This window comes from Lampetra planeri, chromosome 31 (genome assembly GCF_965212315.1).
Source record: "Lampetra planeri chromosome 31, kcLamPlan1.2.h2, whole genome shotgun sequence".
Taxonomy (NCBI): Eukaryota; Metazoa; Chordata; class Hyperoartia; order Petromyzontiformes; family Petromyzontidae; genus Lampetra; species Lampetra planeri.
In genome coordinates, this window is record NC_136137.1 from 1,762,495 (window position 1) to 1,790,434 (window position 27,940).

General features: G+C 51.4%; 1 protein-coding gene across 3 annotated transcripts in view; it reads left to right on the forward strand.

Annotated features, from left to right (window-relative positions):
- Positions 1 to 412: 412 nt before the first annotated feature.
- Positions 413 to 27,940, forward strand: part of OLA1 (Obg like ATPase 1) — a 69,346-nt gene continuing 41,818 nt past the window's right edge. Inside the window, exons 1-5 of one of the 3 annotated variants that reach the window (XM_078608944.1) lie at positions 413 to 511; positions 3,019 to 3,118; positions 5,672 to 5,815; positions 8,110 to 8,237; positions 24,173 to 24,348. In XM_078608944.1, the coding sequence (XP_078465070.1) occupies positions 3,024 to 3,118; positions 5,672 to 5,815; positions 8,110 to 8,237; positions 24,173 to 24,348 (543 nt within the window). In that variant the 5' untranslated portion in view covers positions 413 to 511; positions 3,019 to 3,023. The other 2 variants (XM_078608943.1, XM_078608942.1) reach the window with 2 other exon arrangements.

The following is a 27,940-nucleotide window of genomic DNA, read 5'->3' on the forward strand; positions in this document are numbered from 1 at the left end:
CGTCAGGGTCGGGATCGAACCCACGACCTCCTGCACACCAGGCGAAGTAGTTAACATCTCCTAGCCACTGTGATGATGATGAGAGAGAGAGACACGCAAACTCCAAATATACAGCAGCAGGCGTCTGGGTCGGGATCGAACCCACGACCTCCTGCACACCAGGCGAGGTAGTTAACATTTCATAGCCACTGTGATGATGATGATGAGAGATACACGTAAACTCCAAATACACAGCAGCAGGCGTCAGGGTCTGGATCCAACCCACGACCTCCTGCACATCAGGCGAGGTAGTTAACATCTCACAGCCACCGCAGTGGCGTGGCACGCGACAAGCAGTTGCAGAGCTGCGCCTTTGGCTGGGAGCACGTGGCGCAAACCCCACGTGGCCGCCACCGTTGCCACCGCCCCCTTTGCAAACGCGCCCGCGACGTCACCGCGCGTCACACCCCCCCCCCCTGCCGGTCACGTGTCCCTCCAGCAGCGCGCATCAGAGGGCTCCGGGCACCCGCAGGTATTGGAGCGGCTTCCCCGCGTCTCCTCGGGTACCTCCCGGGCCCCCCTCGGGTCCCCCCTCGGGCCCCCGTTGCTCCAGCTGGGTTCCCTTGACCCCCCCCCCTCCACTACGGCCCAAGGGTCGGCGTGGGGCCTCCCCCTTGCTCGCCCGTGGTGTGCCGGACGGGGCGGCGAGGCCTTGCTAGTCGAGCGGGGAGTGAGGGCACGTGGGCGTATGGTGGCCTTTATTTAACCATTGGGGATGCGTGCTTTATTTAGCCATTCATTGAAAGTGTCTTTTATTTAGCAAATTCATTGATGGTGTCTGTTATTTAGCCCAGCGTTGATAATGTCCTTTATTCAACCATTTCTTCGGAGTGTCCTTTATTTAACCATTCATTGCGTGTGTCATTTAGCCATTCATTGATAGCGGCCTTTATATAACCATTGATGTATTCCTTGGCCGCCTTTATTTAACCAATATGGTGTGGTGTACTTAAACCATTGACATGATTTATTCAAGCATGTATTCAAAGTGGCCTTTATTTAACCATGCATTGGCAGTGTTCCTTTTTATTAAACCATGCATTCAGTGTCAATGTAACTATTCATTGCTCGTGCCATTTAGTCATTCATTGAAAGCGTCCTTTATATGACCACGATTTGACAATTTCCTTTATTTAACAACGCATCCCAAGTCTCCGTTAAGAATGCATTGGTAGTCTTACAGCGTTCATTGGCCGTACCCTTTAACCATTCATTGACGGTGCCTTTTAAACCATTGGCACTGTCCTTTATTTAACCATTGGCAGTGTCATTTAGCCATTTATTAATATTGCTAATATAAGCCAAGAATGTGTATCCCGCGCGTGACGTACCACCAAATGCCGCACCCCTCATTAATAATCATTAGCGGGTGACGTCACTCCACATGGGGCACCCCCCTCATCAATAATTATGGTGTGATGACGTCACTCGTGTGGACCCGGCCCCCACCCCTCATTAATAATCATGAGCGGGTAATTATTTTCGATTGAATATTTCAGATTAATTGCAATATATACACCCGTCCTTAGACGTGCTATTGGCTAGTTGCTAATAATGTAACCATTTATGTATGAAGTGGTGCCACTTTAATTAACCATTGAGGTGTCCAGTGATTTCCTTTATTTAACAAACAATTTATAGCCTTTATTTAATCATTGAGAATGTGCGGTAGTGTCTGTTATTTAACTATTGATGTATGCAGTTATGTACTTTATTTAACCATTGAAGTGGCACATGGACATTCACGGTACAGACAGAATCCTGTAACCATTGCCATGTAGGAAAGTGGAATTTATTTTGATGTGTCAGGAAACCTGCACACACATAAGGGGTTAACATTTGAATGTCCACGCAGTTGGGTGAGAAACTCAAGTGCTCTACTGTCGTTTAAATGGGGCACCTTTCAGCCCAAGCAGATCTTGAGAATCTCAGGGCACAGATGAAACCATGAAAATGGTGTGATCCCCACCATCCTTTTACGTACAAATCTCTGGTCTGCATGCACATGCCAATCGAGTCAGTGTTCTAGTTAGATTATGCTTGGTGATTATTGTTTTTTTCTCAACAGAATTGTTTACAGAATCGATTATTGTAACCAAACGCCATGAAATTGACAATCAAATCCGGTTAAATTTTAGTAACGGAACTCGATTGCAACGCAAACGTTCAAACCACAAGGAAACGTTCAGATGTGGTGGTTTGTCGCGCAACGACCCTTTGCGCACAAGATAGGGTAACAACCGACAGATCATTCATTGTCAGTCCGTTGCAAGATGAAGTTCTCAACAAAGATGTGTCGGTCATGGATCTTGTTTGACCTTACTTCACCACGCTGGTCAGTGCAGGTTGGTGAAGTTTGGTTTAATGATTACACTGTGTAACACAATTTTTGTTCCAAATTATCAAATGTTCATAACTTTTTAACACGTGATTATCGACGACACTCAAACCCATTAGCAGCAACCCTAAGAAGGATATTAAACACTTGATACTGCGTTGGCACTGGTGGTCCACACAAACTCAACACATACATCAATAACACTGCCCTAAAAGGAAAAATTTACATATATAACAGGTGATGTTTCAGGCAATAGCCCTTCTTGATAGTAGAGATTGAGGCCAGAGTAGTTGAGTGGTTAATAGTTGTAGACTGCACTTTGCACCATATACACCGTGGGTTCCTGATAGAAGTAGAATGTTTCTCAATCGGCATTGGAAAAAAAAAGTCAACTTGTTTTCCTGCTTAAATGAGCATTGACGCAGCATCATTCATCTACTGTGGTGGAAACTCCGCATCCCTATGGTTGAAAATTACAAATGTCTATCTATACATATGCTAACCGCTTCGGACTTGCCCACAAGGTGATCCTGATTTATTGACCCCAGAGAAGAGATGGGCTGAACAATTACCCATTGGTAGATGTTGCACACGCTAAATTTGCCGGTTCTGTTGATTTACGGTCGTTTGCGTTCTTTCAGAGACCATGGCACCAAAGAAAGCTGAAGACAAACCCATGCCCATCATCGGGCGCTTTGGGACGTCGCTAAAGATCGGAATCGTCGGCTTGCCGAACGTCGGGTAAATACTCATTTGTTCTACATTTTTGTTGTTTTGTTATGAAATAAAAAAGACCGTCTTCCATTGAAATTTGCGTTTGTGACTAAGCGATATTTGATTTGAATTTCCAGCTGACCTAGTTGTACGATATTTGTATGACATCATATGCAGTTGTCAACAGCATACGGCTGACTATAAAAACTTGTGTGAATATATTAGGCTTGCAACTATTGATAATTCTATTAAAATCACCTATTATGCTCACAATACATGCATGGAATTTGTTTCTCTAAGCGTCAGCTATTTACACTGAATGCAAATGATGGGTGCATCATTGGTGCATTGGGTTAGCATTCTATGCAATGAACCCGGGCAACCTGAGTTTAATTCCCGGCCACTTCACTCACCCAAAATGACCAGCATGGTGAACTATGGTTAACTCAACCCGCTCAACCAACCTGGCGAGGGGAGGTGTTCATCCATTTGTGGATTAGCATGGTTGGCTACGTACGGTGCGAAATAAGTTCTATATACATACATTGGCAAAGGACTGTAAATTGTTATTTGAATTATATTCTTTAATTTCACTCAAGGCTGATATATCAAATGAGACTGAAAAATGAGACGTATACCTTATTCCCTACGTTATAAGATGCACTTTTTGCCACTGTATTTTAAAGCCAAAGTTGGCGATGTGTCCTAAATTCCAGAGAATGTATTATCTTCTGAAATACTTGTTTTAATACAATTTTTACGAGTCCACTTGTGGGAAATGACTCTCCATCGCCATGCCATCAGCCGTGCAGAATCATCTTCCAGAAGGCACCGTTCCCCATTGGAAAGCAGCGCGTCCATAGCCATCTTCTGGAAGATGGCTCTCCCTCGCTCCGCATTCTCCAGATTTATCAAACACATTTTTTCAAAAATGACCCCAGAGTTTGGGGTGCGTTTTAATTTTCTGAGCATCTTATAATCCGAAGTATACGATCACACAAATGTGAGAGGTGTGAACGAGATAAAAGTAAAGCTCTTAAGCTCCAAATGAACCTTGTGGCGGGACCCTGGGGTCCCGAATAAACGGAAGTCATAATCGTAATTAATTTATTTTTGGCAACTGTCCCACCGCGCACATAATCGCCGCGACCCACCTGGCGCGGATCATTCTGTTTTCATGTCATCCAAGCGCAGCGAGGACGAATGCGCAGAAGAAACAAAACTTTGAAACTCTTATTAGCGCATCGTGTAGAGCTCGTCTAGAAGGATAGATTGCCGTATCGTTCGCCTTTAACAGACGTAAAATGACGTCGCAACGCAGTTTCTGCGAGAGCCGGGGGCTTATGGGACCCCGGGGTCCCGCCATGAGGTTCAAATCATAATATGCCTACGATGCACCACTTTATCACGAATGTAAGAATAAATCGATGGCAATGCATATATATTTTTTATACTATATTAATGTGAATGAAAATTCTTCCAGTGTAATGAGCACGGGTGGAAATGCTTGACTTTATTTATTTTGGGCGAGCCATGGTGATGCCTTGGGGTGGGGCAGTACCCAAAAGGAAGCTCTGTGTAGGACTGCAAAGTTCGCTGTAAAAAAAAGTGGGAAGCTATTTATACAAACAGCTGCTGCTGCTCCACACGTTTGGCCCAGTGCGCTCTAGTATTGCTCATAAGACCTCCGTTGTGCTCATTTATAGCGACGGTGTATTTAAAGCGCAGCGTCCCGAGACCGTCACTCAAAGTGACGATGGCTGGTGGCCGCGACGAACAACGGAGTGGCAGTCAAAGGAGGCAACAGGGTCGAGATAATTCCCACCACGGATATGGAGCATATACATCGTATCAAATGTAGGAGCTCGGCAATATTGTTGCAACGCCAGACTTTTGGGGATGGCCACAGCTTCGGGGAGGCCTTCATCCAGGAATGGTTAGAGCATGGCTGATAATGTCCATTTTTCACATGTGACTTCATTGAACATTTTCGTGTCTTACAGTGATTACGGCATCTGAACTTGCTTTCCTGCTGGCAGTAACGTGCAATAAATGCACATACAAACACTTCTGAGTGTCGTTATTGGCCAATTAATTTAGTTGTATGAGTCGATGCAATTGACCCGGCCTATTATCTATCTGGGGTGGATAAAATGGCAAACATTTTGTGGGAAGGCAATGGGAATTTATAATTTCCACCAATGACTGGGCGGCCAATGCAAGTAAGTGGCACAACAATGCCCATTGGAGCAAGGAGCCGAGTGCTTGAATGTGGCAGTTCTCACGTCGTGATGTATTATACTAGACTGCATTTTATCACTCCACCGCTAGATGGTCTCCCCACATCTATTGGTCATAGCAGTTGTTTGGCCATACTTCATCACGCTGCTCAGCGCAGTTTGGCGAAGGGGGGCATGCCCAGGACCGGTTCAAATATCTCTCGCCGTGGCCAGGGGTGCCAGGTTTACAGCACGACACGCTAACCACTACCGCGCTGGTCCACCCCCTCTCGGTGCCCTTCGCTGAATCAAATTAAATGTATTTAATTAAATGGCTGATGGGTTTTTTTTCCTTCCGCAGCAAGTCGACGTTCTTCAACGTGCTGACGAAGAGCCAAGCGTCGGCCGAGAACTTTCCGTTCTGCACCATCGACCCAAACGAGAGCCGCGTGCCGATTCCCGACCCGAGATACGACTTCCTGTGCCAGTACCACAAGCCGCTCAGGTGAGCCCTCGCGTACGGGTGGTACGCACGCTCACCGGTAACACTCGCCCTTAACACTCGCCGTTAACACTTAACCGTTAACACTGACCGTTAATACTAATTGTTAACACTGACCATTAACACTGACCGTTAAGACTCACCCTGAACACGAACCGTTAACACTCACCCTGAACACTAACTGTTAACATTAACCCTTAACACTGTTAACACTCACCATTAACACTAACTGTTAACACTCGCCGTCACGATGTGAAAGACGAACCATTATCACCCCCCTCCCGCCAACGCCTCCCTCCCCCGCACAATGGAGTATTATTTAATTTTATTATTAGTCACCCCCCCCTGCTGTCGGCGTGCCCACTGGCCGTCTGGCGTCACGTGACGGCTGCAGAGCCGGGTCGCTTCTGAGAAATAAAGTGAAAGCCCAGTGGGCTTGAGCTGGTGAAAACACATTCCTGCGGAGGGAGCTGGTAGGAACGTTGGGTTGCTCGGTCAATGGCTAGGGTCAACGGCGGCGTGGTGTATTCCGCAAATATGGTCGACTGTGAGGGCGGGCACAAGCCGGCGTGAGTAGGTTAAACGTTGAGTTTTATAAGGGCACCACGGGGTGACCAGCCCCTCCCCACCCAGCTCCACCCCTCCCACCCCCCACCCAGCCCCACGCTCCCCACCCAGCCCCTCCCCACCCTCTCCACCCAGCCCCTCCCCTCTCCATCCAGCCCGACCCGTCCCATTTTTGGAAGCACGACGGACGGACACAATAATCCCCTGTGGGCTTGTGGAACCAGGTGGTTCCTACCAGTATAAACGTAGATTTGTTTTATTTGTATGTTTACTGATTTGTTTACCTTTCCTGTACTTGCACTCCTATCGTGTGTTTTTGTATTGTTTGTTGTTGTAACGTTATGACCCCGTGCCCCTCCTGGACATCTGTGAAAAAGAGCTTTGTGGCTCATCGGATTCCTCCAGAAAAAAATCTAGATTCTGATTCTGCGTGTCGAACGATGGGAGTGTAATGGGGAGGGACGTACGGTGGCGTGGCGTGATGTAGCCTAATGCGAAGTGATTTAGGGTAATGTGTGCTGTAGTGTGATGTAGTGTAATGTCGTGTGATGGGATGAAGTGTGGTTGATTGTGGTGGAGTGTAATTCACGGTGATGGAACATGATGGTGCATGCTGTGGCATCATAGAACATGATGCAGATGATATAATGTGATGTGGGGTGGTGTGGAGGTGACGTAGCATGATGCAGAGTAATGCAGCATGCTGATAAAGGGTGCAGTAGAGACTGGTGGCCTGTAATTCAGGCTAGTTGAACAGGATTGCTCCTTGTAGCGTGAAACTGCATGATGTAGTGTAACAAGGTGTGGTACCCTGTGATGTAGTGTGGCGTGGTAATGAAGTGTAATGCAGTGTGCAATAGTGTAATGCAGTGTAATGTAGCGTGGTGGAGCATGGCGCAAGGTAATTGAATGTGACGGTGCGTGATAGTGCGCCGTAACGTGCGATGTGCCCTGATGTAACGTAATGCACTGTGACGGATTGTGATAGATCATGATCGTCTGTGATGTCACGTGGTGCCCCGTGATTGAGTGTGACGGATCGCGATGGAGTGCGACTGTCGCGTGATGTCGCTTGATGTCGCGTGATGTCGCTTGATGCCGTGTGATGGAGCGTGATGGATCGTGGCGGAGCAGCGCGGAGCATGCCGGAGCACGTGGCTCTCGCTCTGCATCCCGCCAGCCGCCCGTGCCGCCGGCGCGCTGCTGATTAGCGTGACCCGCCGAGACGTCCGCCCCGTGTAATTAGAGCCGGGCCGTACGCATCCATCTCCGCTAATTTAATCTTCTCCCGCCTGGGCCATCTCCAGCGTCACCGCCCGGCGGCGGGGAGTGGCCGCGGCCGTTAAAGCAAACCTTTGTTCCGCACTCGAGTAGGAAAACAAATAAACAAACACCGGGTTTGTGTGTGTGTGTGTTTACCTGCCTGTCTGTGTGGAGAGCGGTAGTGTAGCGGTTAGCGCTCTGTGCTACAAACCCGGGGACCCGAGTGCGATTCCCGCTCACGGCCAACACAAGTGACGGTTATCTGCACCGGTCCTGGGCCTCTCCCAGGTCGACTCGGCCTGAAATGAGTACTTGGTGCGGTGTGTAAATATCACCACTTGGGAGACAAAGGCTGCCAGGCGTGGTGTTGGTCACCCACCCCCGCTTACAGCACTTACTCCAACAGTCCGTTAAGGTTATACAGGGGATTTATTTGTTCATGTTATTTTCTCTGTGCGTGTACACAGTAAGGTGCCGGCGTTCCTGAACGTGGTGGACATCGCGGGGCTGGTGAAGGGTGCCCACGCCGGCCAGGGCCTCGGCAACGCCTTCTTGTCCCACATCAGCGCCTGCGACAGCATCTTCCACATGACACGTGCGTATGCGCCGTGGGGACACACGGACACGCGCACGCACATGGACACAGTTTGCCAGAGCCCTTGAGCCGAGGGGATTGGTTGATTACCACCTGGGGTGGCAAATGCTACCAATGTGCACCATGGGCAGTGTCCACCGTGGACGGAAAGCTTATACGTATTTGTCATCTAGAGATTAAATGCTTCAAGAAAATCATTGTTCATATTTGCCACTCTGGGTGGTACCGATAAGCCAGTTTTAGGCCAATAGCTCACGGAGCACGGGGTTGGCGGGGATCTCAGCAGTTGTGTTTAAAAAATAATGCACAATTCTACACAAGCGGCAGGTCTGCCGACGGCGACTGCTGAGCGCGAGACGTGCGTTGCCATGATGACGCGCTTCCTTCTCACGTCTCGTCCGTCGCTCGTTTGGCGGACTGTGCAAGCGATAATTTGGAGCGTAGCTGCTGTGACGGATGGTTAATGGCATCGGAACGGGTCGACAGAGGGCGAAACAAACGCAATCGCCAAATATAGAATCAGAATCTTTATTTAGACTCCAGAAGGAATCCGATGAGCTTCGAAGCGTTTTTTAACAGATGTCAAGTATGAGCGGGTCAGTAAGTTACAGCAACAACACAACGTCGCCGTTCAGCTACCGAGCGAGCTTGATACAAACGCGGACCCCAAGCAACTCGCCGCAATTGCCTTCCGGCTCATTGTTCGTGCAACCTCCGCCTCTGCCAACGCGAGTCCATTACATTTCACGCACAGTTCAAATGATTTAATCGCTCGGTGCCGTCGCGAGCAAAGACCGTCGCACGCGCGCGAGGCCGGTGCCGTGCAATCGATGAAGCGGCGTTCCCGCGCGCAATTTGTTTGCCGCGGCAAAATCTCGGTGAGCGGCTGCGGCGGCAACGGCGGCTCCCAATTAGGAGGCGAGCGCGACCCTGGCGGGCTCGAGCCGGGTTCGTTAAACAGGGGGAGCGTAATTTGTTTGCGAACGGGACCCGCTCACCCTGTCACAATCAATCAGCGCCGATAAAAAGCCCTGAATTTAATCTTCCCCCGCTCGGTGTTATTGTGGCGGACGAGTTGCCAATCAGGCCGGCACCCAGCCACCCACCCCGGTTAAACCGCACCTCCCCCCCCCCCCACTCCACCTCCTCCACCGGTGCTCTTCCCCTGGCCGCTCGCCCGTTCGTCCTCGTGGTTGCACGCACGCTTGTGCGTGTGTGTGTGCGTGTGCGCCGACCACCTCCCGATTGTTCCGATTGACTTGTTTTCCATTGGAGATTCGTGCACGGAGCCCGCGACCGATAAGGCGAGAGTGCAAGGCAACGGGATCGATGCGGAGACGCGGAGGATAAAGCAGGCAGCACAAAAACACCCACACACCAACCCCCCCCTGCTGCTGCGCGCCAACGCACACACACACGTGGACACACAAAGACAAAGATCCCCCGTATTGCCTGTAACAGACTGTTGGGGCAGGTGCTGTTAGCGAGCACCTATTGAGGACTGGCACGGTACACGAGGGGGTGGGTGGCCAACACCGTGCCTCGCCGCGTTTGTCTCCCCAGTGGCGATATTTACACACTGTACTAGGTACTCATTTGTGCCTGAGTCGACCTAGGGGAGTCCCAGGACTTGTTCAGATAATTGTTGCTGGTTAGTCGTGACTGGGAATCGAACTCGTGTCGCCAGATTTGTAGCGCAGCGCACTAACCGCTATACTACCTCTCACCATCACAGACAAAGACACGCACACACACGCACACTGAGAGGAGGGGGGGGGTGGCTGAGAGGAGGCAAGCGAGAGAGAGAGAGATGGGCATGCGAGCAGGCAGGGCCAGAGGGGGGAAGTGTGGGGAATTAATACAAACTGCCTTTAAACGGCTGCTTTGTTTAACAAATCCTGATTGCCGCCCGGGCTCATTAAAACAGCGAACCAGTTAATTACTTCTGCCTGATTCGCTGCGGCCCGATTGAGACACTTGGAGGGGGACTTAATGAACGCTAAGCGGCAGGCTGCTCAATAGTGCCGTTTTAATTGGCGCAGAAGCGGGGTTGATGGGACTGGTTAAAAAAAAAAAAATGTTGGGGCGCGTGCCCGGGGCTTTTAAACACGTGGCAGGTTTGTCACTTTCACTAAAAAGCGCTGCCAGGCCTCGAGCCTTCCCAAACCCCGAGCACCAGCGAGCCTTGCGTGACAGCTGGCGAAATAAAGAGCGCCAATCTCCGAGCGAACTGCTGCAATTTGTAAACGCCGTGACGGCTTCGACGGACAGCGCTGGATCTCGCGCCCTGTGTGTAATCGTCACTTTTTATCGAGCTGGAAAAAGCTGAAGAACTCCACCCAACCCAATCGGGCGCTCGCTAGGACTGCAATCGTAAATGACGGCAAAAACAGCTGTCGTGCAGTTGGTTTGCTGGTCCGTCCGAACTATAAATCCGGTGGCCGTGGCGTGAGTTTTAATTGCCGTACTTGGCTGCTCACGCATTCAATTTGGACTTTTCCAGCCTGCGCATCGTCCGACAACCTTCGGTGCCTGAACAGCGCGCGGCGTTCTCGAATGTTGCCTCGATCCTCCGTTCCGCAATTTTCTTAAACGCTAATATTAATGTCGTGGTGCAGTTGACGTAAAAAAAACTTTTGAAAAAGGACACATTTCACGTAATAACGACGCCGACGTTACCAAATTGCCGCTATTACGTGATGGACGGCCAGTGGGCGGGTGACTGCAGAAGGCGAGTTTTAATAAAAGTAGTTTTTATTTCTTCTTGTTTTCTCGTGCACGTTCGCGGGCTGACGCTGCCAGGTCGCCAGCCCGTTGAACGATTCCGTGATTTACACCGAAGAAGTGAGGTTCCTCCTCCTCTTCCTCTGCCCTCCCCTCTCTTGACGTAACAATGTTGCAGAGTTACAGCTCGTCCTGGAGGGGGGGGGGCTGAGAAATATGATTACTTTAAGGAAATGACTGCACGGAGTGAGTGATGTTAATGGGCTTAGCGTTTGTCACGAGTTATGCAACTTAGCAGACGTTAATAAGAGTGACACTGATGGTGCAGGAATGTGATCCTGATGTAATTTAAACGAGAAACTTAGCTCCGAGGGTTCGTCTTAATTAAATCTGCGAGTCCGATCTAATTATTTTGATGTTGTTTTAAGAGTAATAAACCGATAATGATTTCGCTTGCAGTTAATTTCAGTGTAATTTGAAATTTCATTGTACCGCATTTAGCCAGCGAATGATTTGCCTAATGATAATAATAAGTGCTCTAAATTGGAACAAATATTCCAAAGTACCAAAGTATATAACGACGTATTAATCTTTTTAACGGTCTTGTTTTAACGGCTTTGCTGAAGTGTACGTGTGAGTGTAGTCAGGTGACGCTCGTGCGCTTATAGAGCCGGCCCCTGCCATAGGTCCACTATGGTGGCGAGATATACAGGAGGTCGTGGGGTCGATCCCGACTCTGACGCCTGTATATTTGGAGTTTGCATGTTCTCCCTGTAATCGTGTGGATTTTTCTCAAGGTCCTCCGGTTTCTGCTTCCACAATTAGAAAGATGTGCGTTCGAGTATTTGTCTCTAAACACATTTCCGCGTGATAAGCCACTTAATTTGTGGCCAAGTCGCTTCTGAAAAAGAGCCATGTAGCTCAGTTGGCTTTACCTGGTAAAATAAAAATAGTTTAAAATAGTTTTATAATTAATAACGTTGACGTTTGTGCTGTAAGGCTCACCCACGTATTCTCGCGTTGCACCGCGTGCCGCTCGGCACGAAGCTCCCTTCACGGGTCGCGAAATGTCGGACATCGTTCCACGCAACACGCGCTACGACCTCTAAACCACGCCAGAAAGAGCGATCGTATTATGCACGGATGATCGCGCGCAAGGAGGGGTGAGGTGGGGGAGAGCGGGGGAGGTGCGCCCGAAGTTTCCTCTCGTAATCGCTCGTTAGGCCTGCCGCCCGCGCCGGCCCCCCTTTGCGTGGGGGTCTTCGTCGCGGGATTTAGCCGCTGTCCGCTCGGCCGAGCATCGGCGCGAGCCGCGTCTCCGGCGCGACCTCGCGTCGCAATTACCGCCACCGGAGGCCATCGCGCGCCGCCAACGCTCGCGCGGGGGTCACGCGGGGGGAGGGGCCGGCGGCTCGGTGAGGCGCGGTGCGAAGGTTGGGACGAGCGCGCGTGGAGGGCGCGACGTGACACCATGGTGCGGCGGGGGTAGGTGGGAGGTGTGATGGGGGGGGGGTTGGTGGCTTCACACGCCCAGCGCATGTTCCTTTTAATCGGAGCTGAGCTGATTTCCCCTGCGACCGTCCGCGCCAGATAACGCGAGCTGGTGCTTTTGTCGGGGACGCTGCGGCTTGGAGCGGAGTGGGGGGTGGCAGCCGTAGTGGTGGTGGTGGTGGCGGTTGTGGGAGAAAGGAGGTTGGGGGTTGGCGGGGCCGACTCCCGGAGGGCCGCTCGCTTGGGAGAGAGCGAGGGGGGAAGTGAGTGCCTGCGCTTGGGGTGAAGCCACGGGGGGATGTTCCCCCATCTGCCCCTCGCTCTCTCTCTCTGCGTCTGGACGACGTCGAGGGTGGAGAGCGCAGCAGCGTCCGGCTCCCACAAGCGCTCGCCCTTGTCTCTCCATTCAGGGGCGGGGGGGGTCGTGATTCCGGAGTCGTGATTCCATTCAAGATTAAAATACTTTTGTTTGTTTGTTATGATACATTGTAGTGCCTTTATTGGCTGCAGGGGTCACAATAGCTAATTACTTACAACATATCATCGTTCACGTACGAATCAACAAAACATTGATTACATTGTAGTAATTTCAATGGAAGGCATCAAAGAAATCCACTACACATCAGCTAATGCCATTCCCTGACTAAGCTCATCTGGACAAAGACAAAGATCTCCCGTGTAGCCTGAACAGACTTTTGAAGTAAGTGCTTTCGCGAGCACTGATGAAGGCCGATACGGCACACGAGAGGGTGGGTGGCCAGCACCACGCCTTTGTCCCTTGCTAGTGGCGATGTTTACACACCGCACCAGGTATTCATTTGAGGCCGAGTCGACCTAGGGGAGACCTTGTACCGCTTCAAATAATCGTCACTGGGGTCGCACGGCTCGTCGCGCAGCGTGCTAACCGCTGCACCTCCGCTCTCCCTGGACACCCACACACCTATAGACGCTGCTCTTTATTCAGCCACGTGCAAGGAGGGGGGGGGGGGGTGTCTCCCGCATGGGCGTGGCGCAGCGAGGGGGAGAGTTGTACCTGGCGCCCTCCGCCCCATCTGTCTCACCGACACGTCACCCGCGAGCGGTTTGACTCTCGCCGCGATTACGCGGCGGCTCATGCTCGTTCGCAAGTAAATTGGCGGATGGGTGTGCTTGTGGACGTGTGTGTTCGCATTTTGAGCCTCTTTCGCGCCGTACGTAGCCAACCGTGCTGAGCGGAGGTGTGGGGGAAGGACATCAAACTAAATATAAAAAGCAGTTCTAAAGATATTAGTTTTCACTCCAGATTTAAAAATGCATAGCTCCAGTGGCTTCCTAATATCGGTAGGAAGAGCATTCCAGATGACTGCAGAAGTGCATCTAAATGTATGCCATGCACTGACCATCTTTGTTCGATGGCTCGCCAACAGCCTCTGGGATAGTCGTGTGCAAAGCGCCGCTCGTTTTACAATACGACCGAGAGCTTCGTTATTTTTTATTGACACAGAAAAAAGTTGAGCGAGCCTCAACTTATAAGTAATTTTTATGCCACCACTGTGTAAAGTGTAGTTTCAACGGCCTTGATTTATTAACTGCTGGGTGAAGGTTTCCCCAAGCCTTCGCCACATCTCAACATATTATTGGTTCTTTCGGTAAAGTCACGTAGAAGGGAAATAATAAGAATCTATTTTCGCGGTGGGACGTCATCCCGGGCACGTTCTCTTCCTTGGGCTCCCACCTCCGTCGGTCGTCTTGACACCGTGGCCTATCGCCGGCTCTCCTAGCCCATGCCCCACTTGTATTAACGGTCGCCTTGATGTCTCTCGCTTGCAGTGCATGCTCTCGAATTCATGGGTCTTGTCTTCATTCTGGCTCGTGAGTTGACATTTTCAATTTGAAGATTTCTTCAGCCCACTATGGATACGCACGTGTCCGGACTAGTGCTGTCAGCCAGTGCCTATGAAGGCCGACAAGGCACACGTGTTGCATTTAGACGCTATATATATATCCACATTGCATTGTAATGCAATGTGCTAATCGCACCTACAATTAGCACAGTTGGCTACGTGCGTAAGGGGGATTTGGCAAGAGGTCAGTGTCGAGGCTGCCGCAGATTTCTAGCAGCTGCAGAAGCCGGGGTGGCAGTTTCATTTGGAGAGGCGTCTGGCCACTCGCTGGATTTACAGACAAGCTCTCCGATAAGGCCAGGGTCCCCTTTACAAGCTGCCAGTCCTTCGGTCGCACGCGAGAAAAAGAGGAAGGGGTTGGGGGGGGGGGCGGCGGCGGTGTGTCGGTGGTAAAAAGAAAAAAAGCCCGCGGACGGTTCATCAATAGTGGCCGATAAGGAGTCGCCGTCGCCGAGTGTGCGGTGAGAGATCCGGCGCTGTCCGCTGGACGTAGCCGTCCGTGAGAATTCCCCCCCGCGAATTCTCGCGGTCACCAAAAATGCCTCGAGTTGTATCCGTCCAAATGGGCACGATGGCCAGACTACTCCGCACCTCGTGGGGTTGATGATTGGCAAACTCGCTACACGACTCGGGGTGATCTCGTGAGTTCCAGTCCCCATTTGGGGGTTGTAACATATAACAATTGAGAGATTGACCTCTGCCGGACATTGACGCTCCCCACGCTGAGATTGTGGGATTTCTACCTTTGGCTCCGGGCCACCATGGCGCTGTGATGTGTTCGATTAAGCAGGGAGATGATTTCGTTGTCAATTTTACAAACATTAAGCGCGTAGTTAACACGCTCGGTCACGCTGCTCGACACAATTCAACGTGGACTTGCGTATCGTCGAAATGGAAACGCATCTGTAGATCCTGCACAGATCGTTGTCAGAGAGGAAGGGGAATCCGGTCATAGGCAGAAGACAAAAGGGAAGGGTCTCAACGTGGACTTGAACATGGGGAAGGAAGACGGCCGCACAGATGGTTGGGAAAGGGAGTTCTAGACAATGAGGGCAACAGAGGAGAACGAGCGACCTCCCGCTGAGCGAAGGTCGACTGGGTGCTCCGACAGAGAGCCTTCATTGCTGGAGCGGAGAGTGCTTGGAGGGGGGAGGGGAGTTGAGTGAGGGGAGAGGTAGGAGAGTGTGCAAGAAGGATCTAGAGTGAGGTGGGAGAGGTAGGCAGGGGCGAGTCCACAGAGGAACTTGAAGACGGGGTGAGTGTGATCTTGCAATTAATTTTGGATCCGATCGGGAGCCGGTGGGGCGATTGGGGTGTTGGGATGGTGTGGTCTCGTGCGCGCACGTGTTGCCGATGAGACACCAAAGCTAATCGAGTCAAACATGAAAAATCTTCTCCTTTTACCCCCTCTCATTGGCAGAGTCAAGCCGTAGATGCCCGGCCGGATTTAATGTTCTCAGGCGGTGAGCGGAGCGCGCGAGGGTTTGTGTGGAGGTGCACACCGTATTGGGGAGGACGAGGAAGGAGGTTTCCTGTGCCCCACAACACCCCCTGTGTTACATCGGAACGCTCCACTGTGATCGATGCCTCTCCTGTGTAACTTGGAGCGGCCCACTGCGCGGACAGGTGGAGTTGGTTGGGCGGTGCTTGTCCCTTTAACAAACGCGTGCATAACACCGCCGTGCTTTCGTAATTGAGTCAATTTTGAAAATTTATGTCCGAGTCAGGGGCTCCATAATTGGTTAATTCTAGCGTAGATTTTTTTTCCCCGCACGGCATATTTAACGTCTCATTGGCAGCACAGTTACTGATTAAACGGAAGTGCGTTTGGGTTCCTAGTTGTCCTCCCCGCAAAAACGTATGCCTTTACAAAAATATTTGCCGATGTTATGGGGACAAATTATATCGATGCACCTTAAGGTTTGGGATAACGTGAAGATCAGCCAATCCTTCGTGACTAAATCAAAATGCAAATGCTTCGGTGAGATGTCTTTTTACCGAAAAAAAAGTTTCGTCTCAATTTTAGGAACGAATACATTTTGAGCTCTCTGCCGAAGAATGGTTCTGTTTGCAGTGGCTGCCGGTTGGCTCGAGGGGTCAAAGCGCCGAGCCGGCAGCCGCCGAGAATCCCGAGTTCGAGTCCAGGTCTCGGCCACTGCCTGCGATTTAATCCGGGTTCTCGAGTGTAACCAGTTGATCTTCTCAGCCCGATATCCAGTGACTGCACAGATAATTAATTATTTTGCCGCTGCACTTAATTTGATAACGAGCTTGAACCAATAATTGGCCAAGCTCTGCAATCCTCTATATATGTTAAGGTGTTATTAGCCAATTAATGAGTAGCTACATTAGAGAATGAGGGTTTCTAATGTGTAAATGGTGAATTAGTGGACCCAACGGGTTAGGAATTTGAGTTCTCGCCCTTTTGTCTGCGTGTCGAGCGCTATATAACTAGGGCTCAAGTTGAACCGGGCGTGTCCAGGTCGGTGAGCCGGTGAAACATTCCTACACCAGGGCGCACAGCGTCCACTATGCCTCTCACTATATGGCTGTAGCCGCTCCCATGGCGGTCCTATTCCTGAGGCCCACTCCAATCCACCAGCGATTCTCAAATACGGTGGTGACATTCTTCCTCGTCTCTTGAACCCACAGCGTTCAGCGGTACCCCCCCCCCCCCCCGCTCCCAGCAGAGGTAACGATGTAGAGAGTACAATTTATTTTTTTCAAGGTAGGTAAGCATAGTCGGGCCAATTCACCGAAATCGCCAAATTGTTACGGTCGAAGATAAAACAAATGATAAGAATGTTGACCACCTTTATATACATATGAGCTGCATATCACGAGCTTTCAAATTTCACTTTAAATTTGCGGCGGAGCTGGACAAACACGCGCACAGAGTCACCGCTCATTATGCAGATGCGAATGCGTTGACGTTGTTAACGATGCAAGGAGGTTAACGCACGAGGGAGCTCTGTAGCATCTGAGTGAACGTCACGATGATATTGGTCGAACACTGAACACCTGTGAATGTGCCAAAGTTCCCCGTGCGGCAGACCGTGTGGGGGACTTTGGCTCTCTCGCGCATGCATTGCCCTGCAGTGGCGGCGTGTGTCACCTGCGTCGCTTTAACAGCGACATAACAAAATGTTAAGCTCCAACACGAGCCCACTACGGAGCACAAATTGCAGCGAAGAAAATCCGGAGGAGGGGGGAGGGGCTGGTGGGGCAACATATACCAAACAGAGCGATAGATTTAACATTTTAATTCACTTACACGGCTACCCCAGAGCTCCCCCGTCGACCTGATTGATTGCGAAATAGCTTTAGTGATTATATTCGTTTATTCCGTCATAAAAAATTAAGCGTTGGGGAACTCCCCCCCCCACTCCTTCATCAATCTCTTTAGCTGCAGCATCATTTGTTTGGCGTTCGAACGGGGATTAAAACGATGGCCGAGCAGACAAAGGGGGAAGGATTTGTTATTTTACTGTGACGTTCGACTGCCGTAAGGCACGTGGAAATTACTCACATTGCTAATGATGAAATGCACACCTTGTGTGTTAGTCCACTGCTGGATGCAGGCCTCCATTCGTGCGCCACCTTGAAGTGGTAACCCCGTCACTGACGTTGATTCCCTCCTGCGCTCTGCGGTTTCCTCCCACACGAAGCCAAACACTTTGTGAATGAAACTGGCCGAACGTCCCAATGCAAGCAGGACCCTCCGGAGAGTCTCAAGACCCAGACTTTTCCGGGATCAATAAAGGACATCGGTGTCAGTGTAGCACCCACAATGTTCAGCACCGGGGCTGACGGACGAGAGGCCCGGGCGCCAGCCTATGAAGTGGGGGGGGGGGGAATTGTATGGGGGGGGGGGGGGAGCCCATTTAATTCCTTACACCAGGACCCATGCCAAGCATCCTGCCCCACTGGGTCACCATAGCATTGGGCTCGTGATCAAAGGATCCCGAGTAGAAATCCTGGCCAGGGTTGACTTAGTCCCATCCCCCCAGCAGCACTGCCATCATCATAACTGTAGCTGGGATTGGTGGATCAGCGATGGAGTAAAGTTTGGCTTTCTGCTCGGCAGCGGAGGTTATATTAGCGGCGGCCGCCGGCTTATTAAATTGAAATATTCTCCCCAACTTTGCGCTTTCACGGCATTTATCATTTACATCACAAAGCCGTCCCCAGCGGGAGTGCGACGAGTAACTAAATAATTAAATTAACAGCTGAGCGGCACACATTTTGTAAAAAAAGACTCGCAGGAAATCTTTCTAAATCCCGCTCGCTCGCTCGGCGCTGCGGCAGCTTCGGGGTTCAGTTACTGGGGACCCTTGTGTGGAAGCGGTGCTGGCTCAGTGAACACAAAGGGCTTTTCGATTGATTCCCTTTGATCAGTCGCCAGTAACCGGATAAGTACTTGTTAAAGCATTACACACTTACTCGACGACAGTCTGTTCACGCATACGCATGCGCGCATACGCGTGCACGCGCGGGTACTCGCACGCGCACGTGTACGCGCGAACACACGCAGCGACCGCCATCTGCCCAAAGACTCTCATCCTCTCCGTGCGTGCCGGCGTTGTCCATGTGTCTGTGTGTATGTCCGTCCGTCCGTGCGTGCGTCCGTGTGTTCGTGTGCCACCGATTATCAAAGCCAATGGCGCGTGGCTTGCCGCATTAGCGGGAGCGTTTGGTGCCCGTTGTGTGACGAACAAACGAGAGGGAAAGTTTGATCCGGCCTAGTCCGAGGGCGACGGCAGGATTTTATATCCGGAGTATCGCTCACCGGCCAGGCTCTGTGGGGTGAATGATTTGATTAATGTTTTGTATAAATTAGATGCGCGTAAGTCAGTGCAGCTTAACGGCTTTCATTTCTGAGATTTATACTTTACGAGGAAATACGTCTCAATAAAGCAAGGGAGGCCTGGAATAAATACGCGTTTAAAATAACCATTTAGAATATTGTTCTTTATGCACATTTGTGGCTATCTCGAATACAAGAAAATTATAAATAAATAAAAACCCAGTATGACTCCGACTTAGGATACTGTTCCACACATCGCTTGTCAACAAATTAGAAAACAATCGGAGGTTAGTTTAACACTTTGGCTTTCGCGACCAATATCTATAATACAGGTTTTTTTTGGGTTAGATCGCAATTTCTAATTGGCTGTGTCGTGTGGTGGCGGGTTTAACGAGACATTTATATTTACGCGATCTAACCCAAAAAGAACCTGTATTATGGACAATTGGAGGTTACCAGGTCAGAGGTCAGAGCATTGTGCTGCCAACCGCTGAGATGCTCGGTTTGATTAAACCGTGTACCCAAGTGTAGCAAGTTAATGGTCTCAGCCCGGTCAGTAATGCCCACAGAAAAAAAAACGTTTGTCTCAGTTTCTTTTTTTATTTGGCTGAATTACACCTGAAGAATTACAAATTGGAGGCTCAAAATCAGGAGCACACGTGAAATCGCAGCGCCCCCTCAGAGATCGCTCGTAGAGGTCTCGGGAGTAGTTGCGCGATGCCGCCTTCCGCGGACCGTCGTTCTATAACACGAAGGCCGAACAATGCGTCCGTCACCACCGCCGTCACCGCCATCACCACAACAACAACCACCACCGTCACCGCGCGAGAGTTCCCAACAGACGCTTATCTCGGTGCGCGACGCCGATCGCGCAATTGGAATAAAATTGAGCAGGAGATGCAATTTTTTCTTTCTTGAAAAACGAGCCCTATTTTATCTCCCTTTAAAAGTTTCCATTCCCCCCCCCCGTCTCTGTGTGTATCCGTCTCTCTTACACCCGTCGCCAAGCGCAGAGATGCCCCCCCCCCCCCATTTCTCATGCCGAGAGGACGACCATTATCCCCCAATCCCCCCCCCCCCCCCCGTTTTTGTTCTTCTCACAGCCGTGATTGAATGCAGAATGCGGAGGAAATTGGGAAGCAAATTGCGACAGATTGTGCTTTGTGGGGCCCGCGAGGCAAATTGTGGGTTTGTGGCGGTTGCCGGGTGAAGGGCGTTCATGCGTCCCCGGGGCTCACACGCCGCGTTGGCTCTTAATAGGCGCTCGCTAACAGCGCTTGCCGTGATAGTCTGTGTGGACTAAGCTCGGAGGGGGACGGGTGGGCTTTTGGTGTTGTTTTGTGTGTACACGTGTGTGTGTGTAGCGGTTAGCACGCTGCGGATCCGCCGACCCGAGTTCGATTCCCGCACGTGGCCAACACCAGTGTCGATTATCTGAACCGGTCCTGGGCCTCCCCTAAGTCGACTCAGCCTCAAATGAGTACCTAGTACGGTGTGTAAACATCAACACGAGAGAGACAAAGGCGGCCGGGCGTGGTGTGCCGTGCTGGCCTTCATAGGTGCTTGCTAGTAGCACTTGCCCCAACAATCTGTTAAGGCTATGCGGTGGATCTTTTTCTTTGTGTGCAATAGGGGAGCGGTAGTGTAGTGGTTAACGTGCTGCGCTACGAACCTGGCGACCCGAGTTCGATTCCCGCTCACGACCAATAACCGTGGGGAAAATCTAAACTGGTCATGGGCCTCCCCTAGGTCGACTCAGCCTTAAATTACCAACTGGTGTGGTGTTTATTATCAGCACCAGGGGGACAAATGCAGCTAGGCGTGGTGTTGGCCCCCCCACCCCCTCCTTGTGTGCTGTCCCGGTGCTCGCTAACGCCACACACATTTTACTTGTTCTTCACTGCATGTTTTGTTGAATTGTCATGGGCAGGACTCCTAATCCCAGCGGGGTTTCTGTCGAGGGGGTAACAATTTGCCTTCATGTGTGTGATCGGTCCCGTTTGTACCGTCTCGTTTGTGTTGCGTCGCGTATGTTCAGTTTGTCTATTGTAACGCAAGCATGAATATGGAAGAGGCGTGTGGCGATTAACGATTCACCCCCTCGTTTCGTTTTTCCCGTCTCGCTCGTATTGTTCCTCTTTTGCTTTGTGCCATCCGAACGCTTTCACTTTTATCCAATGTCTGACGTGAGCATGTCATCATGATTATAACCGTATAAAATAAGTCGCACGGGTTTTTCTAAGATTCAGTCTTTGCGCGCACATTTCGCGGGAACGTATCGTCGCGAGCGTCAGCACGCGACGCACCTCACGGAGCCCAACCGGCCCGGCAGTCGGAAAGGTTGCGAGTTCAAATCCTGGTTCGGAGGTTCGATTCGGCTCCTCATCCCTCGCATCGATCCACGCTGGGCCAGCATGGTCACGTATGCTCAAACAACTCCCCGCCCCCACCCCAACGACCTGCACTGCGTTTGGGGGCTTCGTCTGTGCCGTGGCTGTGGTGTGGCCGTTGTGGCGAACAGGACCCCGCCGTGTCAGCCCTTTACCGTGACCTTGTATAAAGTGGGAGGCCATACACCATACAAAACCCTCGGGATGGGGCGAGGGGTACGACACGATGTGAAATAAAGTGTCAACAAAAGTGAAACTCTCGTTTGGGAATGCTACCGCATGGCGCTCTAACACTGGTGTGTTAAACATCGCGTCAATGTTGTTGCCTCGATGATAAGAAATCATAAGCGGGGGGGGGGAGAGGGGGGCGGGTGCTCAGCATTCAGCCCAGGTATGAGGTTGCGGGAGGTGCGAGTTCAGGTCGCCCGACGCTTCGGTACCTGAGCAGCGCGTGCGTGCAGCCTGCGGTGCCATCGCCACCGTCGCTACCCCACGACCGTCGTCACCGCCGTTCGCCTCGGGCGCGGGGCGCACGCACGCGCAAGCGGTTCACTCGATTGGAGACGGCGCCTGCGCCTCCACCTTCCGCATAAGCTCGCCGAAGATGAGGTGTCATTGCGGCGGCCAGGTTTAAATTTACGGCTGAGATCGATATCGCGGCGGCGATCGGATCTACATTTGTAAGTACTTTACACGGCGCGCGCTGACACGGGGCGGGTGCCGCGCTTCGCCGGGACCCCCGCGCCCGTGCCGCTAAACGGCCGAGATTCATGGCCGAAGCCAAAGGTTACGCCGCTTTGAGAAATTACTTGGCCCCCCGTGTCTGTTCTGCTGTCGCCGCCGCCGCCGTGCGCACGTGGAATTACGTCCGCACGGCAGCCCCCGCTCCACCTGCGGCAGCCGCGAGCTTCGCCCGTTTAAGGTTAAGCCCCAATGGCCGTTTGAATCGCGTCGCTCTCGCTGATGGCCGCCCACGGAATTTATTCGTGTTTCGTTTGCCCGTCGGCTTGGCGACGGAGCGGACAACTTTGCGGCGCTTCTCCGCCAGCACGCGCACGCTGAATGCTGCTGAATACCGCCCGGAGAGAGGTTATGTGTTGAGTTGTGGATCCCTCCTGCGTAGATGCGGTTCTTTGGGAAGCCTGCATATTGAAAAATGCTTTATTAAAGCATCGGCTATTTCTCATGATGTTCTGGTCAAACCTAACCCACGGTAGAGACAAGCGACAGGGTGGCTTCGGAGAGAGGGTGTCCGCTGCGGAGATTGAGCAATGAAATCGGCTTGTGCGCGGCAAGTGCTCGGTGGTTTGAGATGGTGAGGAATTGGCGTGGTGGTTCGGGGGGGGGGGGGCGTGCCTAATCCAGCAGCGGATTGATCACGGCTGATGATGATGATGATGAAGTCTCCTCTAACAGCAGAGCCTGCAAACGCTCTCAACTGTCTCCCTAATCCCCTCCACTCTGCCACCAGAGCCTTAGGGTGGAAGTGGGTCCTTAAGCTGCTCGGGTCTCCTTCTCTCCCTTCTCGCCCCCCGCCCATCCGCCTCCCAGCCCATGCCCCTTGTTGGCGGTTGTTGCGGTGCTCGTGCTTGATAGGGGTTTTGTGGGTAATTATTGTGATTGTCACGAGAGTGGGCGCGTGCGGGCGGAGGGGGGGTGTGCCTTGGGCTGTTTGTATTTTTTGTGCTCTGGTGGAAAAGTGGTGGCTTGTCTCTTAGGCCTTGGGGAGTGTGTGATGGTGGTGCTGGTGGAGTTGCGGCGCAGTGGTTAACGCGCTGATACGAACCCGCGCTTCCGACCGCGGCGAACATCAGTGCCGGTGATGCCCTTATGATGATAATTACGACACTGATAATGACGTCCGTATATAGGTATTGATGGTCGTCGTAACAGTTGTGACGATAATGATAATAATCATGATGACAATTATAACGTCAATGATGACAATGCTCATGTGGATGATGGTGGTCAGGAATGTAATGTCTGCGATAATGATGACAATTTTTATGATGCTGGTGCCGGTTGTGACGAGTGGAGGCTGCTATTGACATTTGACACCGTGTCATTTTGTTCCCTGCCCCATCACCACCGCTGCTTCCACTACTACTCCTACTTGTGCTGCTTTTGCGCCTACTGCTGCTTCTCATGTTCCCGCTGCTGCTACTTAATTCACTGCACTTGTTGCTGTTACTACTACTCCTGCTGCTTTTGCTACCTTTTGCTCCTCCTGGTTCACTTCCTGCTTCTACTGTTATTACATCTGTTGCTGCTTGTGCTGTTGCTAATGTTGTTGCTGATGCTGCACCACTTGCTACTATTGTTGCTTTTGCTCTTTTGCCGCTTCGGCTACGGATGCGACTGTTTCTGCTGCCCCCCCACCAACCCCCGTTGCACCCCCTGCTGCACACGTTTCTGCAACCCCTGCTGCAACTCCCTGTTGCACTTCCTGCCGCAATTCCCACGGCACACGCATGATGCTCGGGGCCTGCTGCACACGCTCTTGCTTCTTCTGTCCCCCTCTTGTACCTACTGCTGCACACGCCGCTGCAACCCCTGCTGCAACTCCCTGTTGCACTTCCTGCCGCTTCTTCTGTCCCCCTCTTGTACCTACTGCTGCACGCGCCGCCGCGGGCCGCGCAGGGGCGTTTGACGACGACGACATCGTGCACGTGGAGGGCTCGGTGGACCCCGTGCGCGACATCGAGATCATCCACGACGAGCTGCGGCTCAAGGACGAGGAGCTCATCGCGCCCATCCTCGACAAGCTGGAGAAGATGGCCGTGCGGGGCAACGACAAGAAGCTGAAGCCCGAATACGTGAGTCTCGCACCGCGGGGAGAGCGAGAGAGGGAAGAGCCTCTTTTGTTCAATCGAAAGTAAACCACTGTTGAACTTTATTTTTATTTTACCAAGGCTAGGATGACCACTGAGCTATATAGGTAATTTTCATAAGCGACCTGACTTAAAATTATTAGCTCAACGAAGTGGCTTATCGCGTGAAGGTTTGTAGCAGCCAAATACGCTAAAACGCACATTGATTCTCAATGTGGAGGGAAAAACCGGAGGACCCGGACAAAAATCAATGCGACTACCCCGTGGGGAGAGAGAGACACGCAAACCCCAAATATACAGGCACCAGGGTCAGGATCGAACCCACGATTTTCTCTACACCGGGCGAGGTAGTTAACATTTCACCACCGTGGGGTCAGCACATTTTCCAACATGGCCTGGGTCACCGCAATGAGACGACGGCAACAAGAAGGGAAGAAAAACCACGCCTACGCAGCGCGACGCTTTGTCGTTTTGTTGACGGTAGTCTGAGCACAGGCCCAAAGGCCTATAAATGCCCAATGGCCAGCAACAAGCACCACCCTCGAAGTTGCAGTAGAAGAGAGTTAACGCGTTTTTCTTGACCCGACCAAAGTTGTAAGTACTTGGGGAAATAGACCATGGGAGGGATTCCAAAGTGGGTGCAGCACATTGGCAGACACAGAAAAATAAGTGTCGTGACCTGCCGAGTCAGTGGTTGTGGTTGAACACTGGAGTCAGCGCAACGGTCAGTCTGGTGATGTGAGCTCCCCGTGGGAACGGTGACTTTCCACCACCGGTTCAAATCCGACCAAAGGAGGTTGTTACAATGAATGTGAACGATAAGAATAAGGGTAACAGTGTCATCCTCGTAGGCTCACGCTCAACCCTGCTTAGCTGCAGACCTCAGGAGCCAAGCAGGATTCACCCTCGACACTGATTTGGCTACGTGTGGCAGGAGAGTGCGGTGTAGCAAAATACATTGCTATACTCTACTATGCTGTGACGTCCGTGCTGCCCCGCCTTAATCAATCCGCACGAACCAGCACGGTGAAGTATGGTAAATGAACTTCCGTGACCGAGCATGGCATAGGGAGGCCTTCGTCCAGTGGTGAATTGACACAAGGGGGTGGTGCGGGTGGGTGTGGGGGGCGTGCGATGATGATCGTGGCGAATTGAGCGAAGTTGTTGGCACGTCCTAATCTAATCTGAACTAATCTGCCGCTGTGTTTCCGAACGGCAACGGGGCTCGCATTCGTTTTGAGGTGACAGAAAAATAATGTTTACCAACATATCGGGGGGAAGGTGGGGAGAGCGGCGAAGAGAATTTGCATTTAATGTTTACGCGTTTATGCCACTGCCGTTGTGTGTGACAAATCCAAACACAATCAGCCTCGCACGGCAACAAAGGACGTTGATGGGTCTGCGTGCGGAAGCTACCTCGGCCACTCTTTATTTTTACGTTCATCATTTTTTTTCTTTCCTCCCCCCCCCCCAGTCGCTTCGGCGTTGCTTTTAAATTGCCGTATATTTTGGTTTTAATTACGCTTTTGATTTGAGTGTAACCGCAAAATTGGCGGCGATCTGCACGCGCCGTCAATTTGTGTGCACGCGCGGCGGCGCGCCACGTAATTAGGGCCTTGCGGTCGTCCCGGCAGCTGCACCATTATTTACCCGGATCGGACGCCCCCCGTTGCACCTCCCCACCCCATCCCCCGCTCGCGCTACCCAAACACGGCAGTTTCAGCCGCCGCTGCCATCACCGCTGCCATCGCCGGTTTCGCCGCCGCCGCCACCACCACCTCCACCACAAATCACTGCGGTCTCCGCCACCGCAACCATTGCCCCCACCACCGAGTTTTGGCGAGCGCGCCTTCTCGTACGCTGGGCCCAAGGCTTGAAACTCACTTCCCAGAAAACTGCGTGCCGAGAAAAAAATCTATTATCTTTAGGAAACTTTGAAAATCTTTTCGAACTAGCTTTTAATTATAAAAGCACAGAAATTAATTACATGATGTACTTCTAGTCAATATTGTAAGCGGCTCAATCAAAGTAACGTTTGTTTTTAGTTTTTCACTTCCACTGCAAAGCACCCCACCTGTCACTGCCAACATCACCTCTACCACCATCATCACCAACCACGGCCATCACCACCCCCCACCACGTCAAACACTGCGTTCTCCACTGCCGCCACCACCACCTCCACCACTGCCACCACCAGTACTCGACCCACCACCACCACCACCATATCCCACGATGCCCCCCAATGCCTGGGGCCGATCGTCCATTTCCAGAGAGCTTGGCTGAACTTTGAACCGATGTGAAATAACAGCAAGGAAATAGGAAGGCAGAGAAATCAAAAGTGCAGCGTATTTCGGGAGCATTCCCAGGGGGCAGTGTGGCGGGCACTTACACGTGCTCGTGTTTACACGTTCTACCAAATACTGGCGGCTCACTCGGCCTAGGGGAGGCCCAGGACCAGTTCGGATATTAATTGCCGCTGAGAATTGAACTGAGGTTACACGGTTCGTAGTGCAGTACACTTGCCAGTGCGTCACCGCTTCCCAACACTCACTGTGATCACCTGGTGTAGTACTTATTTTAGTTCGAGTCAACCTAGGGGATGCCCAGTTTAGAATCCCATTCCATTTGTTACTGGGGTGGGTTTTGCGTCTTGGCCGGCAAGTAACCTCGCGATTTTGTGGTCGTAGTGCAATGCGTGAACCATCACAACAACCACCGTCGTCTATAGACATACAAACTCACGGCGGAACTTAGTTTGGCTTGAAAAGCGAGCTAAAGAGACTAATTCCTAGCGCTCGCAAACCGCCCGAATAAACAACAATGAGCCAAGTCAGTCGCTCAAAGAACACCTCGAGGAAAAAGCCTTTGGAAGGCTTTCGCTTTTTGACGTAAATTCTGCGAAGGAAAGTGCAGCTGCGAATGGTGCGTGTGGCTGTCTTGAGAGCATGTGTGAGCTGGGAAGGTTGTGTGTGTGTGCAGTGGGGGGAGGGGGAGTGGATTTGTGTCCGGGTTGGCGCATTAGTACGCATCATTACCTCCTTTTCCGCGGCAGGAGTTAGGGCAAGGGTTCCTAACTGCACGTAAAGCATCGCACAAAGAGAATAGGTTATTTTTTTTCCACCACCGTTTTTTGTGTCTCTTTTTTTTTGTGTGTGTCATCTGTCCGAAAAGTGGCAGATCAGCCAAAAACACCAGCTGTTCGGTAAAGGGCGCAAAAAAAATAATTTGCATCATAATGAGCGATTCCCACCCTGCACGTTACATCGTTATGCGTTCTGCTAATTAATATAAATCGCGCAGTATCAAAGCGTGTGTCGGCCCTTATCAGAAGCTCGGGATAAACACAATTGTCCATGAGCAAGTCCGCATCGCCTACATGCTGTGCCGCATCAAAAGCACAACATCACACTGTTGTGAACACGTTTTTTTCTCCTTATACGTAAAAACGGAGTTACAGCTATTTAGAAAATGTTGACGGTCATACTCAAGCCACGGCGCTTTAATTATCGAGCCGTTTTTTACTTGCAGAAGTGAGACGGAAACGTGGCATGTATTGACGTTTATTACGTCGGCTTGT